This window comes from Cervus canadensis, chromosome 20, assembly GCF_019320065.1.
Source record: "Cervus canadensis isolate Bull #8, Minnesota chromosome 20, ASM1932006v1, whole genome shotgun sequence".
NCBI classification, from domain to species: domain Eukaryota; kingdom Metazoa; phylum Chordata; class Mammalia; order Artiodactyla; family Cervidae; genus Cervus; species Cervus canadensis.
Genome location: NC_057405.1, coordinates 53,808,119 through 53,828,016, shown reverse-complemented (window position 1 = coordinate 53,828,016; position 19,898 = coordinate 53,808,119). Strand labels below are relative to the sequence as shown.

At 36.4% G+C, this 19,898-nt stretch overlaps 1 protein-coding gene across 2 annotated transcripts in view; it reads right to left on the bottom strand.

Moving 5' to 3' along the window:
* The window catches only part of LIN28B (lin-28 homolog B), a 128,610-nt gene that overhangs the window by 47,259 nt on the left and 61,453 nt on the right, over window positions 1-19,898 (bottom strand). For both annotated transcript variants that reach the window (XM_043439474.1, XM_043439475.1), the window contains one exon: window positions 505-689. In XM_043439474.1, coding sequence (XP_043295409.1) covers window positions 505-689 — 185 coding nt within the window. The remainder of the gene's footprint in view (window positions 1-504; window positions 690-19,898) is intronic.

Genomic DNA, 19,898 nt, shown 5'->3' with positions numbered 1-19,898 from the left:
ATGAAATGTTCCACAATACACTGTTAAGTGAAAAAATTGCAAAATCAAAAATATTGCACATATATGATTCCCACCCACCTGTAGTTAAGATATTTGGTGATTTTTTTATATTTGAATTTTCAGTAGTGAATTATCTTTCAAAACAGTCAAAACAATAAATGTATTCTCATTTGAAAAAAACAGGTGAAGTGTCAGGATGTACTGAAGGGCACCTACCTCCGTCTATTGGGAACTTCACCTCTCTGAACAGTCTGGTGGAAACAGTGGTTAAGGGACTGCCCAGGGCCTAATGCGGCAGGCTCAGTTAAATATATTCTGCAGAGAGTTCAAATCTTGCAAATTGCAAGATAGCCTATATTTCTGATAAATTCTATTCAAACACTCAGTGGTGGCATTTTATTTTATTGTGGCTACATTCAATAGCATGATAAAAATATAAATTGAGATTTTAGAAATCTTTTCCAAATAAAATAAACTCACAGGCTAACAAAGTAGAATGGTTACCTGTCTCCCTTTGGTTTTCTTTTCTGTAGTGTCTTCCCTTTGGGTCTTCTTTCGCTTCCTAAACAGGGACTCCCACCAGGTCCTGTTACCCGTATTGATTCAAGGCCTTTGGAAGATTTTTTAAATGTGAATTCCACTGGTTCTCCTTCTTTTAGGCTTCTAAATCCTTCCATGAATAATTTGCTCTGAGAAGAGCAGAAGAGGAAGAGAGAAAAACAGATTATGATTATTATTAATGCTTTATAAATTATCTCGTGATTTTAAGATCAACATAGCAAGACATCTCCAGTTATTCATTATTAAATATAAAATCATTTTTTTTTCAAGTTCAGTGAAAGGCATACCATTTAAAAGTTTCCTGTTGTAATAATGCTGGCAGTGAAAACAATAAACTCATACCATTTCATAAAGAATCTGCCTGCTTCTGCTAATGCAGGAGATGTAAGAGACAAGGGTTGAATCAGTGGGTTGGGGAGATCCCTTGGAGGAGGAAATGGCAACCCACTCCAGTATTCTTGCCTGGGAAATCCCATGGTCAGAGGAGCCTGGAGGGCTACAGTCCATGGGGTCGCAAAGAGTCTAAAAGGGACACAGAGACTAAACAACAATCACCCTAAAGTCTACCAATGGGAAACTGATTAAATACATTATAATAAAGCTATATAATATAATACCACTGAGTAATTAAAAGATCTACATGTATTAATGTGGGCAAGATAAATATGTAATACTGCTGAGTAAAAACATTAAGGGGAAAAACAGTGTATCTACCATAATATTGTCTATACAGAGAAGTTTTTAAAAGGTTCACGTTTACTTATATAGTTATGGGGTCTGGAATAACTGATAGCAAATTATAAAGTCATTTTCTCCAATCTTTTTTGGGGGGAAAGTGGGGAAGCTCTTGGATACACACATTATTGGACTGTTATAGCTTTTCTTTTTTTTAATTTGAAAGATAACTTGATTTTTTTTTAAATTTCCTGATTGGAAAAATGTAACTTAGGTTACAAATAATAATCAGCTCTTTGACCCGATGTGCCAATTCAAACAATACTAAAGTAATTAAATCATTCTAATTTTATTTATTTTTTCGAATTCCCTTGTGTGCATTTAACAGATCTAGTTTCAAGTACCATGCAGCAGTTCTTAAAGAATTTTTTGAATTGGGGGGGGGGGGGGAAGGAAGTCAATCTGAATATGGTAAGTAGGAGACCGTGATTCAAGTCCAATTATTTAAGTCAACATTATGCAGCTTTGAATGAGTCAATGATCTCTTTATCGAATTTATCTGTAAATTTAAGGAACAGTGTTCTGAGGAACAATGGTTCGGAAAAAGATTTCATGAGAAAGGATGGTGGTAAAATACGTTTGTGAATTGCTGCGAAATGTAGTTTCCTCTTGGCTGGATCATGTATGTGTGCATGTGTGTGCTCAGTTGCTCAGTCACGTCCAACTCTTCTCAACCCCGTGGACTGTAGCCCACCAGGCTCCTCTGTCCATGGGATTCTCCAGGCAAGAATATTGGAGTAGGTTGCCATTTCCTCCGCCAGGAGAACTTCCCAACCCAGGGACTGAACCCAGGTCGCCTGAATCTCCAGCACTGTAGGCAGATTCTTTACTGCTATTAGCCTATTTAAGTCTCTGATATTTCATACCCTCCCCCACCTCCACTTAAAAATCTTGTTTAACGATGTTTAACCCAGCAAATTCTCAACCTAATTGTTCCTAGAGACCTTTCTTAGATGTAACTACAGATGACTAACATACTTAGAGAAATGCTGAATTAGAGAACTCTCTTCAGTTTCCCAAGTTATGAATCTAAAGGCAGCTAAATAATTACATGGAAAAGATAAAACCAATACTTCAAACTCCAATGCAAAAGGAGAATACTCATTGTGAAGGTAATACAACACACAAAACAGGGTTTTTTATTGCCACTTAATTTTTTTAATTGAAGGATATTTGCTCTACAGAAATTTGTGATTTTCTGTTATACATCAACAAGAATCAGTCACAACAACACCCATGTCTCCTCCCTCCCCATCCCACCCTTTTAGGTTGTCATAGAGCCCCCAAAACAGGTTGTTTTTTTTTTAAACAAGTTTCTCATGCAGGTAATCTGACACTGAGAAGTCCTTCATGTGGAAGTATAATTTGGCATCACTTTTTCTGCTCTCTGATGCTATGTAGCAATCAGAAGAAAAAAAAAATCACCACTGCCTATACACTATACAACTGTTTAAAAATTGTTTTTAGAGCTTTATATAGTATTTCCAAATCTTCTATTTTTTTCTCCTAAGCTCCCTCCTCACTAATTATAAATAGTCCTTTACTTTCATTCCCTTCCCCGCCCCCCCCATAAAGTGCAGATTATCAACTCAGATGAAGTGGAGCATAGGTCAACTACTACAATTGAGAAGGAAGAAATAGCAATTTTAATTAGAGCTATCATATGTTCATGCTTTGTTTGTGTAATCAAAATTCTGTCACTTATTTCCTCATAGTTCCTAGTATATGGGTGCACTTAATTTGATTTCATTTTCTACTATTACAATTCTTGATACGGATCATTTGTAATTGAACTGCTTTTCCAAATCTAAACTAAAATCCTGCTCTTACTTCTATTCTTCATGATATTCTGAAAGAAAACTTTTTTCCATTCTATCCTATACTCCCATCCTTCCCCAAATGAGCACAGAAGGCAATTTGGATTCACAATAAGTGACCAAAAAAAAATCCCTAAGAAACTAGAATGGCTTTGCAAGAGAAGGATGAGAATTCACAAAGAATATTCTATCTTTGCTATTATACCAAAATTGCTGCTACATAAGTGGGAAGGATTTGTTGGAAGATGGGGAATTAGCTCATTTTATTTCTTCAAAAAAATCAACTTCTTGTCTCAGCAATTTTTATTAAAGGTGCCTCCATTTTTCCAGTCACACTAGTTCCAATCTTACATTTATCCAGTCATTTATTGAATTGCGTGCATCCTTTCTTTCACCTGCCCCAACCATTTCTCTGGATTGCCAGTGCCCTACTTCTGGTCCTAACTACCTTCTACCTGGCTGAGTATAATAGCTTCCTTATTGGGATTTCAGCATCAGGTCTCCTCTCTTATCCTTAGCTACTTCTACACCTGTGTATGTTCTCTGAATCAACTGTAACCGGTTGGTCTCCCTGTCTCAAAAATTTACAATACTTGTCTTAAATTGTAGGTGAGACTACTCACAATGTTACCTCTAGGTATATTTTCTACTTCCTTTCCCATTACTCTAAGAAAGCTGGCTGACTTAGCTTCCCTGGTGGCTAAGTGGTAAAGAATCCACCTGCCCATGCAGGAGAAGCAGGTTTGATCCCTGGGTCAGAAAGATCCCCTGTAAGAGGAAATGGCAACTCACTGCAGTATTATTGCCTAGAAAATTCCATGGACAGAGGAGCCTGGTGAGCTACAGTCCATGAGGTTGCAAAGAGTCAGACATGACTGAGCAACTGAGCACACATGTGCAACTTGCACTTTCTTAAACACACTTCATGTTTTCTCATCTCTATATCACAACTTAGGCTGATGGGGGTATATTATTCTCTTCATTGCTGCTGTCTATCAAAATCTTACTCAAGAGTGAAGTATCATAACTCATATGATCCTTTATGCATTCATTCTCAATTGCCCAGGTCATAAATTCTCTTCTCTTTCACCTAATTGATTCTCTTATCTAGTTTTTACAATATACACCTACATAATGTGGTATTTGTGTACGCCTTTATTTGCACTTTTGGATTTATCTTCTCCTGAAAGCCAGGGGTTGTGACATATATATCTTAGTATTTCCCAAAGGACTTAGCCTAATACCTGCAAACAACTATCATTCAGTAAGTACTTAAAGAATCCCAGATTTAGTATCAATAAGATCATTAATGATTATTTAGTCCAAACCTCACTTGAAAAAAAGGTGGACTGAATTATAAAGAGTTAAGTGAATTGCTCATGCCAAGTCAAATTTCTCAGCTGCTATTTCTGCTATTTAAAATAACTTCTACTTTTAGTGTCAAGGTTACACCACACATGGTACCTTTGGAATAAAATGCTGATAGGATTACAATGACTCATGGTAATACATTATTCTCTGACTCCTTTCAGAGGTTTAAAGTGCAAGTGTTAGTCGCTCAGTCATGTCCAACTCTTTGGGACCCCATGGACTGGAGACCGCCAGGCTCCTCTGTCCCTGGGACTCTCCAGGCAAGAATACTACAGTGGGTAGCCATTCCCTTCTCCAGGGGATCTTCCCAACCCAGGGATCGAACCTGGATGTCCTGCATTGCAGGTGGATTCTTTACCATCTGAGCCACCAGGGAAGGCATTCAGAGATTAATATGGATCTATTTTTCTTGTTCTTCCTTCTTCGAATATCCTCTAATCACTCTCATTGATATGCTTCACAATACATGATATTCTGCCTGTAAGAACCAAGAAATGCAGATTTATGTAGATTTTTATTCAATCTACATGTAAGACTTGCTTAAGGAGAAACATTTGGTGTTTGGGCTTACACTGTCATATGTGACATCTGTTTGGACAGAATAGGCATTTATTTTTTATAGGAAGGAATCACAATTGTTGAATAAATAAATGAACAAAGGAATGACCACAAAAATATAGAAGCATTTAGAAGCTGCAGACATGCCTGCTAAAGATATCAGGCACTTATAAAGGGGATAGGCTGATTTTGAATGTGCTCATATTAAGTTAACCATCTAACACCTCTAAGACTCCCCTTTCTCCCACTTCGCTTTATTCCACATTTTAAAATTCATCTTGGAAAAAAAATTATTTCAGAATTATAAAAATACTGATGCTCAATTGTCTTGCTATGTTCCTTTTCTTCCTCTCAATTGTTTTTAATTGATTTTCAAATGATAGAAACATGGAGTCAAATCAGAGTGGTCCAAATACTATACTTTGCCAAGTATTCTACCTATGGTTCTAGTTAGTAATGAGATTCCTTATCTCTTTTGGCATATGCATTTTCTCTCCAACTAGACTGGGAAGGCAATGAAGTGTTGCCACAGTTTTATACTTGATTCTCCTTAGAGAAGCGTAAGCTGACTTCCAATTTAAGATGGCAGGCTGAATAAACATGTCTCATATTACTCTTTAAAAGCCATGAAAACTAACAATAAAATAATAAAAAGAAATTCACAATAAGGAAGAGAATAAGAGGAGTGCCATCAAGAAATAGCAGACTTAAAGAAATTTCTGGAAATAGGAAAGATTGCTGACTGATCAACCAAGTTGAAGGAGCCGTACTCTAGGGAAACTCATAAAAGGACCTGCAGCAGAAGTAGGAACCAGCATTCCTAACAGAACTCAAAGAGACTGTGCTAAGACACTACATGTACTATGAAAACAGAAGGGTTAATGGAAAGTTTGTATATAGACTAGATGCCCATTTAATTCTCTCACCCTTCTCCCCACCTACACATGTGGAAACAGGCAAACAATATCCCAGTGCAAGTAATGTGAGACTCTTAAGAAACTAAAGGAAATATCTGGATAACTTGTGAAATACTGGATACTGCACACAAATCTCTATTCATTCTGACAGTTAGGAAGCTGTTGGTAAATGAGTTGTCTCCCTACCTACCCACTCAACTTTAAATCATTCCTATCCCTTATTCTTATATGTCCCCCATTCATACATCTGAAGGATCAACCAAGAACCACCAAACATGCAGCATAATGAAGAAAAGTCAAGATAAATGAAGAAACAAAAGAAAATTTATCCACCATCTAATTAATATCTCCAGATATTTGAGACAATATACTATCAATAAAACAAGAACAAACACAATCAGAGAAATTTAAAAATACTCAGATAGTTAAAAATGACTGTTGAAATTATGAGTTGGAAATAAACATTTAAGAAAATCTCTCAGCACATAGAATAAACATAAATAGATCCCCAAAATATATAAAAGAAAGAAGAAACAAAGGATGAATCCAAAAGGGCAAATATCCAAATCTTGGACTAGGGGGTCCAGGAAAAAGAATACAAAAGATGGAGGAAGATAAACTATGAAATGAATAGTATGAGAAAATTTCCCAGTGCTAAGGGGAATGCCAAGGAGAAGCTTATAGTGGGTAAAGCATATTTTATGGAATATATATCATGGAAGCTTTTACATGTCAGCTACATTTTTGCATGCATGGAGAGTAAGATTTCAATGGGGAGTGAAGACAGTAATCCAAAGTGAGCTAATGGTTTAACCACGTGCGTGTACAGCAAGAATAATTAATAGATATCTGGGGAAGGCAAGAAGCTTACTTTAAGTATATTAGTGTGAAAAGGGTGACCAAAATGAGGCTGGAAAATGCAAGTTAAAGCTAGAAAATGGAAAACTTTGACTGATATCCTAAGCATTTTACTCTGTGTAACATAAACAACGATACTTTTTTGCTTTCACAAGTTGCAAGGTCAAATCTGTGTTTTAAAAAATATGTAAATTTTTCGGCAATACCATGGATGCACGGAGACATGAGCAATGTATGCCAGTTACAGGTGGATACCTGTTATAAGGTAACAGTCACAGTCTTAGCAAGAGAGGGTTACAACTAAACTGAAAAATTAAAAGAGGAACTGGTTTTGCAAAACACATTCTGAGTCATACATATCACCTGGTATAAATTGTCACTTGCCCCATAAACAAATAATTGGTAAATGGATAGTTATGTTATAGGAGTAACACAAACATCTTTGCAAGACTGCTCCAAGTGTTTCATCACAGGAAACACAGTGTTATCTGTTGATAACACTGTCCACTGGAAGACAATAACTCTAAAAATCAAAATTTGGCATTTTTTAAAACCACCACTCCCTGAACAGGCCAATTAATACCTTCTTGATAGTTGGCTTACCCTAATAACAACAGACTTAAGTGATTCACTTCATTGTTAGATAGTATAATAAGAATATAATTAAAAATCAAGTTGTAGAAAAATTTCAGTTCAATAAAGCTGGGTGATAACAGGTTTGTTAGAAAAAAAATTCTTGAATATCTGATAATATTAGGAGGTAAAAGTGCTGAGAAGTCCAATATATTGTTTCTTTCAATATTTTTATATATTTTTAAAGGCAAAGACTATTTTTTCTAAGGTATCAGTGGAAAACTAAACAATTAATGAAGGGCAAATATACAGTAGAGATACTACACAATATGCATGAGTAATAGTCAAGATTCTTAACTTGATTCTTAACTTAATTCTTAAAGACTATATGCTTTTGATCTGCAGCCAAGATACTCCAAGAATCATTAAGTCTGAAGTCTGAACAATAACGCAACGAAAATATCATCAGACTAAGTATTAGGAGATCTGGTATCTAGCCTTAGCACAATCTTGCACAATGGACAAATTGCTTACGACTGAGTGGATCTCTTTCTTTTCTTTCTGTTATAGGACACAGGTCTCTATCCTTTGTTAAAATATATTTTTTAAATTCTATAACTTCACTCTGTCTATGTGGACATAAATTAAAATGAATGAGTATATATTTTTTAGTCAATGCACAGATTTCCCTTTATGCTTTCTTATTATTTCCCAATTTACTAAAGAGGAACAAGACTTTAGCTCTTAAACTTAAGTCAAATCCCTTAACAAAAGAGAAGCTAAAAGAAGTATGGTGGCGCTGCAGAAGTGAATGTTTACTGAGCTTTATCTAAACAGATAAAATTCAGCTTAGCCCGAGTCAGATCATTCAATTTCACATAAATAGGATTAAAAATAATGAGTTTTATACTTTTCTTGATATTAAAGTGAATCTTAACTAAGTTCCTTCACCTGATCTGTACTTCAAAACTGAGAAGGTTACACTAAAACTGACGACATTGCTAGTCCAGTGGTTAAGAATCCACCTTCCAGTGCAAGGAACATGGGTTCAGTCTCTGGTCTGGGAAGATTCCACATGCCACAGGGCAGCTAGGTCCATGCACTGCAGTTACTGAAGACCACACGCCCTAGAGGCCATGCTCGCAATCAAGAGCAGCCACTGCAATGAGAAACCCAAGCACTGCAATGAAGAATTGCCCCTGCTGGCTGTAACTAAAGAAAGCCCACATGCAACAACAAATAGCACAGACAATAAATAAGTAAAAATATAAAATAAATATATATATATTTTAAGTTTTTTAAAAAGAGACATAATGGAAAGCAGGCAGAGGTTAAAGTTGGATTTGAATACTGGTTTAAATCCTAATTCTACTACTTACAACCTCACATTGCATGACCAGAGACATGTTAAAAACTCCTATGCCTAAGTTTCTTTATCTACCAACTGGGGATAATATTATCAAGAAATAAAAAACATCTACTACTCAGTGGACATGATTTTGAGCAAACCCTGGGAGATAGTGAAGGACAGGGAAGCCTGGCATGCTATATAGTCCACGGCAGCAGAAAGAGTCAGACAGGACAGAGTGAACAACACCAGTTATTATTAGATTCTAGGTAATTAATGTAATAAAATGCCTAGCACAGTGCTTAGCAGGCTGAATAGCAGCTCAATAAATGGTTTATACTATTTCTGTAAGCATTCACTCTGCATATGGGAGAGAGGTAAGAGAAAACAAACAGGTTCAAGAATCTATTCAAAAACAAGCACTGTCTCCACTACAGTAAAGCAGCATGGTACTGGCACAAAAACAGATATATGGATCAATGGAACAGAATAGAGAATCCAGAAATAAACCTACACACCCATGGTCAGTTAATCTTGACAAAGGAGGAAAGAATATACAATGGAGAAAAGACAGTTTGTTCAGCAGGCAGTATTGAAAGAGATGGACAGTCAGTGCAAATCAATGAAGTCAGAACACACCCTCACACGATACACAAAGATAAAGTCAATGCCTTAAAGACTTAAATATAAGAAATGACATCACAGAACTCCTAGAAGAGAATACAGACAAAATAGTCTCTGACATTAGTCATACCAATATTTTCTTAGTCTGAGACAATAAAAATAAAAGCAAAAATTAACAAATGGGATCTAAACAAATTTATTAACTTTTGCACAGCCAAGGAAACCATAAAAAAAATGAAGACAACTTACAAAGTGGGAGAAAATATTTGCAAGCAATGCAATTGACAAGGGCTTAATTTCCAAAATATACATTAGCTCATACAACTCAAAAACAAAAATACAAACAAGTCAATAAAAAAATAGGCAGAAGACTTAAATAGACAGTTCCCCAAAAAAGACGTGTAGATGACCAATTAAGACACTCAACATTACTAATGATTAGAGAAATGTAAACCAAACGTACAATGATGTATTGCCTCATACCAGTCAAATGGTCATCATTAAGAAGCCTACAAATAATAAAGGCTAGAAAGGGTGTGGAGAAAAGGAAAGCATACTACCGTGTTGGTGGGAATGTAAACTGGTACAGCCACAGTGGAAAACAGTACGGCAGTTCCTTAAAAAAGCTAAGAATAGAGCTGCCATGCAATCCAGCAATCCCACTCCAGAAAAACTCTAATTCAAAAAGATACATGCACCCCTTTATTCAAAGCAGCACTACTTGTAACAGCCAAGACATTGGAACAACCCTAAATGTTGGTCAACAGGTGGATAAAGAAGACGTGGTATATATATATATATATATATATATATATATATATATATATAGAATACTAATCGGGCATAAAAAAGAATACAATAATGTCATTTGCAGCAACATGGATGGAACTAGAAATTAACTGAAGACAGATCTCTTCAGATTCTTCATTAACTGAAAACAGACGAAGACAGGTATCGTATGTCACTTATATGTGGAATGTAAAATATGACAGAAATGAATTTATTCATGAAATAGAAACTCACAGACATAGAAAACAAACTAAAGGTTACCAAAGAGGAAAGAGGGTGGGGGAGGGATAAATTAGGAGTCTGGAATTAGCAGATACAAACTGCCATATACAAAATAGATAAATAAGGTCCCACTGTATAGCACATGAAACTATATTCAATACTCTGTCATAAATCATAACGGAAAACAAAAACAAAAACACAAGTACTTTCTGAATGCTTTCATTTGATCCAACCTACCCTTACCTCTGACCCCCACTTGGCAAATGTCTGTACATTTCCAAGTTTCAGTTTAAACATTATCTCATCTTTAAATTTTTTCATGACATTGTTGAGCAAATACAGGTACTTTTTAATCATATATGGCATATATCACCATTTGAACACCTACCATTTTGTATTATCATGTGTTTTCTTAGAAGGCTACAAACTTCCCCAGAAGAAATACCACAAATTTTCATTTATATCCCCATCCCAAAACCATTTCTGAAACACAGCAGGTGTTTGATATATATTCAAGGCAGAGGAGGACAATCAGGCTGGTAGGGAGCAGAGGAAAGAGGGAGGGAGGAAGGACAAAGTATCTGTGACTTTGTCTCTTTTAGATGAGGACACGGAGAGGTAAAATCTGAATAATGGTAGAGCCATGACTCAAAGTCAGATCTTTTGACACCACAAGCCCTGTATGCCACAATGCCTAATGTAACATTCTCCAGAATATTTCAACTGTCCTTCAATATGAAGGTCAAAACTTTAGGCTTAGAACCTTGATGCTGCAGGCGCTGGCAGGCCTCCCTACTCAACTCCTGCTCTTCTTCTATTCCTTAATTATTTGGTTAAATATTTGCAAAAATTTTCTGAAAAACTTCCTAGCTGATACATTGAATTATAAGACATCCCCTGGAGGAGGGCATGGCAACCTACTCCAGTATTCTTGCCTGGAGAATTCTATGGACAAAGAAGCCTGGCAGGCTACAGTTCAAGAGGTCGCAAAGAGTTGGACATGACTGAACAAGTCACACTTCACTTCATCCATATATAATCTATGTCTATTAGGACAAAGTGATTAATTGTATTTTTTAAGATGTTCTTTTGGTCCTAAGTGATTTTTGTTCCAGTTCTATCAATTGCTGTGAATAACATATTTAAAAACCTCCAACTATGATTGGGCTTTGTCTGTTTCTCTTTATAATTCTGTCAATGTTTGATTTATACCTTTCAGAGCTCTATTACCAGATACATATTTATGATTGTTATGATTTATTGCATGCATGTATGCTAAGTCACTCCAGTCATATCTGACTCTTTGTGAACCTATGAACTGTAGCCTTCCAGGCTCCTCTGTCCATGGGATTCTTCAGACATGAATACTGGAGTGGGTTGCCATGCCCTCCTGCATGGGATCTTCCCCACCCAGGGATCAAATCTGTGTCTCCTGTAGCTCCTGGACTTCATTAAAATTTAAAATTTCTGTTCTGCAGAAGACAACGTCAAGAAAATAAGATATGCCACAGACAGAGAAAATTATGTGCAAAAGACACATCTGATAAAGGACTGTTATTCAAATATAAAAAGAACTCTGAAGACTGATCAGTAAGAAAATAAACACTCTGATTTTAAAATGGGCCAAAGATCTTAACAAATATCTCACTAAAAGATATACAGATAGCAAATGAACACATGAGAAGACACTCCATATTATATATCATCAGGGAAATGTAAATTAAAATGAAATATCATTATATATCTATTAGAATGCCCCAAATCTGGAACACTGACAATGCCAAATGCTGTCAAGGATATTAGGAACTTTTATTCATTGCTGGTGGGAAGACAATTTGGCAATTATTTAAAAACAACTAAACATACTCTTACCACCAAATCCAGCAACTGCATGACACTCCTTGGTGTCTACTCAAAGAAGCTGAAAATTTAAGTCTACACAAGAACCTTCACACAGACGTTTAATGCAGCTTTACTCATAACTGTCAAAACCTGGAAGCAACCAAGATGTCCTTCAGTAAGTGAATGGATAAATACAGACAATGGAACATCTAGACAACCAAATACTATTCACCATTGAAAAGAAATCAGCTATCAAGCCATGAAAAGACATGGCAGAACCTTAAATGCATATTATTAAGTAAAAGAAGCCAATCTAAAAAGGCTGTATATTGGCTGATTCCAATTACATAATTTTGTGGGAATAGTAAAAAGATCATTATTTTCCAGGGGTCTGTGGAAGCATGGCCGATTGAACAGCTAGAACACAGAAGACTTTTAGGACAGTGCAAACACTCTGTATGATACTATAACAATGGTATATATCATTATACATTTGACCAAACCCACAGAATATAAAACAGCCAAGAGTGAATCCTAAGGTAGATTATGGACTTTGTGCTATTATAATGTGTCACGCTAACACACAGCTGTAACAAATGTGCGACTCAAGCAGGAAATGTTGATAATGGGGGAGGCTAAGCATGTGTAGGAGCAGAGGGTATACAGAAAATCTCTATAGTTTTATCTCAGTTTTGCTATGAATCTAAAGCTACCTTAAAAAAACAAAGTCATAAAGGATATAACTTCAGTTCAGTTCAGTTGCTCAGTCGTGTCCGACTCTTTGTGACCCCATGAACCGCATCATGCCAAGCCTCCCTGTCCATCACCAATGCCGGGAGTTCACCCAAACCCATGTCCATTGAGTCAGTGATGCCATCCAACCATCTTATCCTCTATCGTCCCCTTCTCCTCCTGCCCTCAATCTTTCCCAGCATCAGGGTCTTCTCAAATGAGTCAGCTCTTCACATCAGGTGGCCAAAGTACTGGAGTTTCAGTTTCAGCATCAGTCCTTCCAATGAACACCCAGGACTGATCTCCTTTAGGATGGACTGGTTGGATCTCCTTGCAGTCCAAGGGACTCTCAAGAGTCCTCTCCAATACCACAGTTCAAAAGTATCAATTCTTCAGTGCTCAGCTTTCTTTACAGTCCAACTCTCACATCCATACATGACCACTGGAAAAACCATAGCCTTGACTAGATGAACCTTTGTTGGCAAAGTAATGTCTCTGCTTTTTAATGTGCTGTCTAGATTGGTCATACCTTTCCTTCCAAGGAGTAAGTGTCTTTGAATTTCATGGCTGCAATCACCATCTGCAGTGATTTTGGAGCCCAGAAAAATAAAGTCAACCACTGTTTCCCCATCTCTTTGCCATGAAGTAATGGGACTGGATGCCATGATCTTAGTTTTCTGAATGTTGAGCTTTAAGCCAACGTTTTCACCCTCCTCTTTCACTTTCATCAAGAGGCTCTTTAGTTCTTCTTCACTTTCTGCCATAAGGGTGGGGTCTTCTGCATATCTGAGGTTATTGATATTTCTCCCAACAATCCTGATTCCAGCTTGTGCTTCCTCCAGCCCAGCGTTTCTCATGGTGTACTCTGCATATAAGTTAAATAAGCAGGGTGACAATATACAGCCTTGCTCCTTTTCCTATCTGGAACCAGTCTGTTGTTCCACGTCCAGTTCTAACTGTTGCTTCCTGACCTGCATACAGATTTTTCAAGAGGCAGGTCAGATGGTCTAATATTCCCATCTCTTTCAGAATTTTCCACAGTTCATTGTGATCCACACAAAGGCTCTGGCATAGTCAATAAAGCAGAAATAGACATTTTTCTGGAACTCTCTTGGTTTTTCGATGATCCAGCGGATGTTGGCAATTTGATCTCTGGCTCCTTTGCCTTTTCTAAAACCAGCCTGGACATCTGGATATAACTTAAGATGTCATAAAAATAACTTTTTTAATTCAAAAAATATAACTCTGATTTTACTCAAAGTGTGGCAACATATTAAGTCTATGTATATCATGAAAAGTTTAAGAATGTACACTTTGAGACAAGTATTTCTCAACCTGTTCATCATCCCCTCATAGAAGCCTTTTTTCTTCTTTGTCTCTCCTATGAAATTTTAATAACACAGACATACTGAATATTAACTTATGTACTGTGGCTCTTTGCAGGCCCACAAACTAACACAATATCCAGGATTTTTTTCTTGCTCCTACCCCTAAAACCAATTTACACAATCTTGAGAATCAAGAAGATCATCCTATTTGAGAATGCAAGTCTTAGAGCAACCACTAAAAATAATGCCAAAAGGTATAATCAAAAGTCAATGGGTGAATTAAAACAGAACTTTAAAAATATCATACCAAGACAAAAGAAGGCAGAAATAGAATATAGGTACCAAAAAAAACAAGATAAGGTAAACAAAAATAGCATAGTGAGAGATCTAAATCAAAGTATATAAAAAATACATTATATATACATGAACTTAACACTCCAACTAAAGCACAAAGGTTGATAGAATGGATAAAAAGGCAAGATCTGACTATTGGTTGTTTACAAAAGATACAGAACACACAAAAAACTGTAGAGGATGGAAAAGACATGATATGAAAGCAATAAGCAGTAAGAAGGCTACAGCCATGTTAATAACAGTAAATGTGACTTTAAGATAGAGTAGTACCAGAAATAAAAAAGGACATTTCAAAATGAAATAACACACAACTTAATAAGAAATCAGGGCTTCCAAGATGGTGCTAGTGGTAGAGAACATGCCTGCAATGTTGGGAAGATCCTCTGGAGCAGGGCATGGCAATCCCCTCCTGTATTCTTGTCTGAAGAACCCCACGGACAGAGGAGCCAAGCAGTCTACAGTCCATAGGGTCACAAAGAGCTGGACAGGACTGAAGGGACTTAACACACACGCACGCAATAAATCGTAACGATCATAAATAGGTATCTGATAATAGAGCTCTGGAACGTATAAATCAAACATTGACAGAATTACAAAGAGAAACAGACAAAGCCCAATCATAGTTGGAGGCTTTTTAATATGCTATTCACAGCAATTGACAGAACTAGAACAAAAATAACTTAGGACAAAGAGAAAATCTTAAAAAATACAATTAATCACTTTGTCCTAATAGACATAGATATAAATATGGATGAAGTGAAGTATGAGTCACTCAGTCGTGTGCATCTCTTTGCAACCACATGAACTGTAGCCTGCCAGGCTCGTTTGTCCATGGAATTCTCCAGGCAAGAATACGGGAATGGGTAGCCATTCCCTTCTCCAGGGGATCTTCCCAATTCAGGGATCGAACCCAGGTCTTCTGCATTTTGGGCAGATTCTTTACCATCTGAACCACCAGGGAAACCCATAAATATGGATATACAGATATTATATAGATAAAGATAGATCACATACATACATAAACTACATCCATTGACTACAAGATACAATTCTTTACAATTCCATATGGCCCATTCACCAAAAAAGAGTCTCAATTCATTTCAGATGATCTTACAGAGTATATTCTCACATCAAAACAATTAAAATAGAAAACAATACTAATTAAGAAATAGAAAAGTAAATAAATGTAAATTTTGGTAAGTAAACAAGATACTTTTGATTAAACTGGTAAAGAAGAAATCCCCCCAAATTAGGAAAATGTTTTATGTGAATGATAATGAAAAATACAACATAGCAAAATTTGTAGAATGTGGTTAAAACCATCCATAAAGAAAAACCTATAGATTTAAGTGCTTATATCAGAAATAAAAGAGAGGTCTCAAATCAGTGTCACAGAGTTTCACCTAAGAATCAAGGAAACAAGAAAATTAGTTAGTAAATGAAAAAAATACTAAAAGCATAAATCAATGTAATAGGAAAAATAGAGAAAACTAAAAAACTCAAAAGCCAGGGCTTTCAACAAAACTGATAAACTGATAAACCCTTAAGTAGACTAATAAGAAAAAATAAGAACAAAATTACTCAAAGAAGGAACCAAAGAACTAGAGCCTACACTGAAAGAATAATAAAGGATATCATGAATAAAAGATTGCCAATAAAATTGGAGACCCAGGAAAAAAGGACAGTTCTTTGAAAAATAGGAGTTTAGAGTTGAAAAAGAAAGTAGTAACTGAAGATAAAATAAAACTCAACAAAAACTGTCAGCAAACATCCCAATCCATTAAATGACATGTATGAAAAACCTATAGCAAAATCAAGCTGAATAAGTATTGAACACTTTCCTTCTCAGACTGGGGCTAAGCAAGGGTGCTCACTCTCAACATTTCTGTTAGTGCTGGAGGTCCTAGCTACTTCAATAAGAAAGGGGGAGGGAGAGGTAGAAATATATTTGGTCTTCATCCCAATTTCAGACACAGAGCTCCTAAAAACCTTTGATTTTATTTAAAGTATCTTTTGTTATGTTAATAAGGTAACTTTGGGATAGCATCCTAGGGGGGAGGCTGGTTACCAAGGAAACCAACTCTGTGATTAGAGGGTTGGAATTTTCACTTCCCAACCTCTCATCAGCCTCTGGGGATGGGAGAAGGGCTAGAGATTGAGTTCAGTTGCTGGTGGACAATAGTTTAACCAATCATGCCTTTATATTGAAGCCTCTATAAACACCAAAATACTGAGTTCCGATAGCTTCTGGTTTGATAAACACGAAGAGGTGATGGAGAGTGGTGTGCCTGAAGAGGTCAGGGAAGATGTGTCCCTCTTCGCACACACCTTGCCCTATGAATCTCTTCCATTGAGTTGCTCCTTACTGATACTCTTTTATAATAAAACAGAAATCTAATAGGTAAAATGTTTCTCTGAGCTCTGTGAGCTGCTCTAGAAAATTAATCAAAACCAGAGAGAGGGTCATAGGATTTTCTAATCTAACAGTCATTAGGTCAGGAGCACAAGTGACAAGGTGAGCTTGCAACTGTCATCTGAAGGGGGCTGCAGTTAGAGAGGACTAAGCCTTTAACCTGTGGGATGTGATGCTATCTCCAGAAAGACAGTGTCAGAATTGAGCTGAATGTAGTACACCCAGTTGGTATCACAGAATTGCTTGGTAGTGTGGTCAAAAAATCCAGAAATCTAAATTGGAGTCAGAATCTTATGGAACAGTTAAAACTATCATAAACTGTTGGTAGGAGTTTAAAATGGTAGGTCTACTTTGGAAAAAACTTCTGCAATTTTTAATAGACTTAAATATATGCCTGTCATATGGCCCAGTATTTCACTCCTACGTACTTACCCAAGAGAAATGTAAACATGTCCACCCAAAGATTTGTATGCCAATGTTTATAACAGGTTTTACAGCTAAAACCTAGGAATGGTGTCGATATCCTTCAATAAAAGAACAAACAAATAAATTGTGCAATGCATATAAAACAGAATAATACTGAGAAATAAAAAGAAATGAAACACTGGTGTACACAGCACAATACTTGTCAAGAACTATAAAGGGTCTTTGATTTTACCTCAAATGCAAATTAAAAAATTAGCCCACTAAAATTTCAGATTATGGCAGAAGGCATAGTACTACAGATTCACACACAAAGGACAGCTTATTATTCAGATCAATAGTAGTAACCAAGGACTATCAGCCTCTTTATGCTGGTTCAATAAGTCCCTATTCCTACAGGGTGATGTGAAAAAGGTAAAATAAAACATATACACTGTGGGTTGCATTATAAGAATCACTGACCTTAGGGAACCCGAACTTTTATATTAGGCAGTAAGCATTGCCCTTTACCACTGGAAGGAAACATCTATCTCCATGTTCCAAGGCTGTCTGCTATATAAGTATCCTTGAAAATATAGCCGAGAACAAAAGAGTGTCCGTGCCTCACACATAAAACAGGCAGCAACCTAAGAAGCCAGGAGAAAATTGTCTCCCAGTAGCACTGGGTGAAAGCAGGTCTATACAAAGAGTAGAGAACTGACCAGGAAGGACACAAGGGATCCTCCTGGGGCAATAATCACGTTTAATGTCTTAAAAGCGGCTCCGGTTACAAAAGTGTGGTCGTCTGTCAAAGTTATTGAAAGGTGCACTTACAGTTCGTGCATTTCATTGTATATCAATTTTTACTCCAAAAAGACACTGAACTTTAGTTAACGATCTGCATGCTGAAGGATTTAGGGAGTAGTATCTTGATGTTTGCAACTTCTTTCAAAACACATTAAAAAGACAGATTAATAGATCCATATTAAAAGATATAGAGTTAAATGAAAAAACAAATTAGGAAAATGCTAACTATACAATCTAGATGTTGCATATCATGGTTTACTGTTAAAATTCTTTCAACTTTTTTACATGTTTAAAATTTTTCATTTAAAAATATTGTATAAATACATCTTTGATAGGTACTTTGAATGAGAGATATGTTGCCATTCTTAAAACTGTTTTAAAGGATTAAGTTGAAATTAAAGTTATCATTATTATATTTATAAGTCATTTAATAAGACCAGTTTGTATATGGCACTATATTGGTGATTACCCTCTAATTTTAGAAAATTAAATATTCTAGTGATTTTTAACATCTGACATTTTTAGGGACTGCCCTGATGGTCCAGTGGTTAAGAATCCACCTTCCAATCTGCATGGGACTCAGATTTGATCAGGTTGGGGAATTAAGATCGCACATGCCACTAGAGAAAGCACACACACTGCAATGAAGACCCAGCACAGTTCCCCCCAAAACCTGCCACTTTATATTACTTGTAAAACTGGAGAAGGGGAGAGGTGGATGGTGGGGAGAAAGAAAAGATGAGTAAGAAATAATGAATATAAACATGACTGGAACTGAGAATAAATGAATATAAGAACTTTGGAATGAATTAGCAGAATTATTTTCAGACTCTACATTCTGGGCTGCTGCCTGCATTTGAAAGGCAGCAGGAAGGTGATTTAGACAACAGCACAGAAAAGCAAAGATCTTGAACCTGAAGAGGACAACTGAGAGAGGAATACTGCTCTCCATTTTTGCATATATTATGAGAGGAATGACACTTGCTCCTTTCCTCCAAGGCAGCTTCTGCATGGAGCTGATTTGAGTTTGAGAACAATACGCTATTCACCTTTTAGTACAATGATCATTGGCAGGGATGGGTAGCAGAGAAGATGAATCAACAAGAAGCGCATCCAACTTTCCCTTTAGAGCTAAGGAAAAAATCAGGATATTCTCAAGTTGCACAGACGATAACAAAAACCCCGAACATATCTTTCTAGGTTTATCCAATGCAGAAAAAAAATCAATAACTCAGGCTCTCCACAACTCCCCTTACTTACCCCCATCTGAGGCCCTTTGAAAGAATAACTCTTAAACTTTGTTACTGAAAAAACTCTGGAGTTCAGAGAAATGCTTCAGTGATTCTACAATGACTGATTTGAATTTCTATTTTTAGTTACCATTTTTAAGTCTGTAAAGATCTATAACTTGCAACAATCATAATATACACTTAAATTAAGTCAGTAGGACGTCTAACATATTACTCAGTGCCAGTAGCTTTACACATTTGGGTGGAGGGGCGTGCAGATTTCAGAAGTTTCAACTAGGATCTTTCAGTGCATATAGTAAAACTTGGGCTTCTGATTTAAAATAGTACAGCCTTGTATTGCTCTTTCATTAAAGCTTCTGACTTGTTCAAGGCTACTCACAAAAAAAATAAGAGCAAT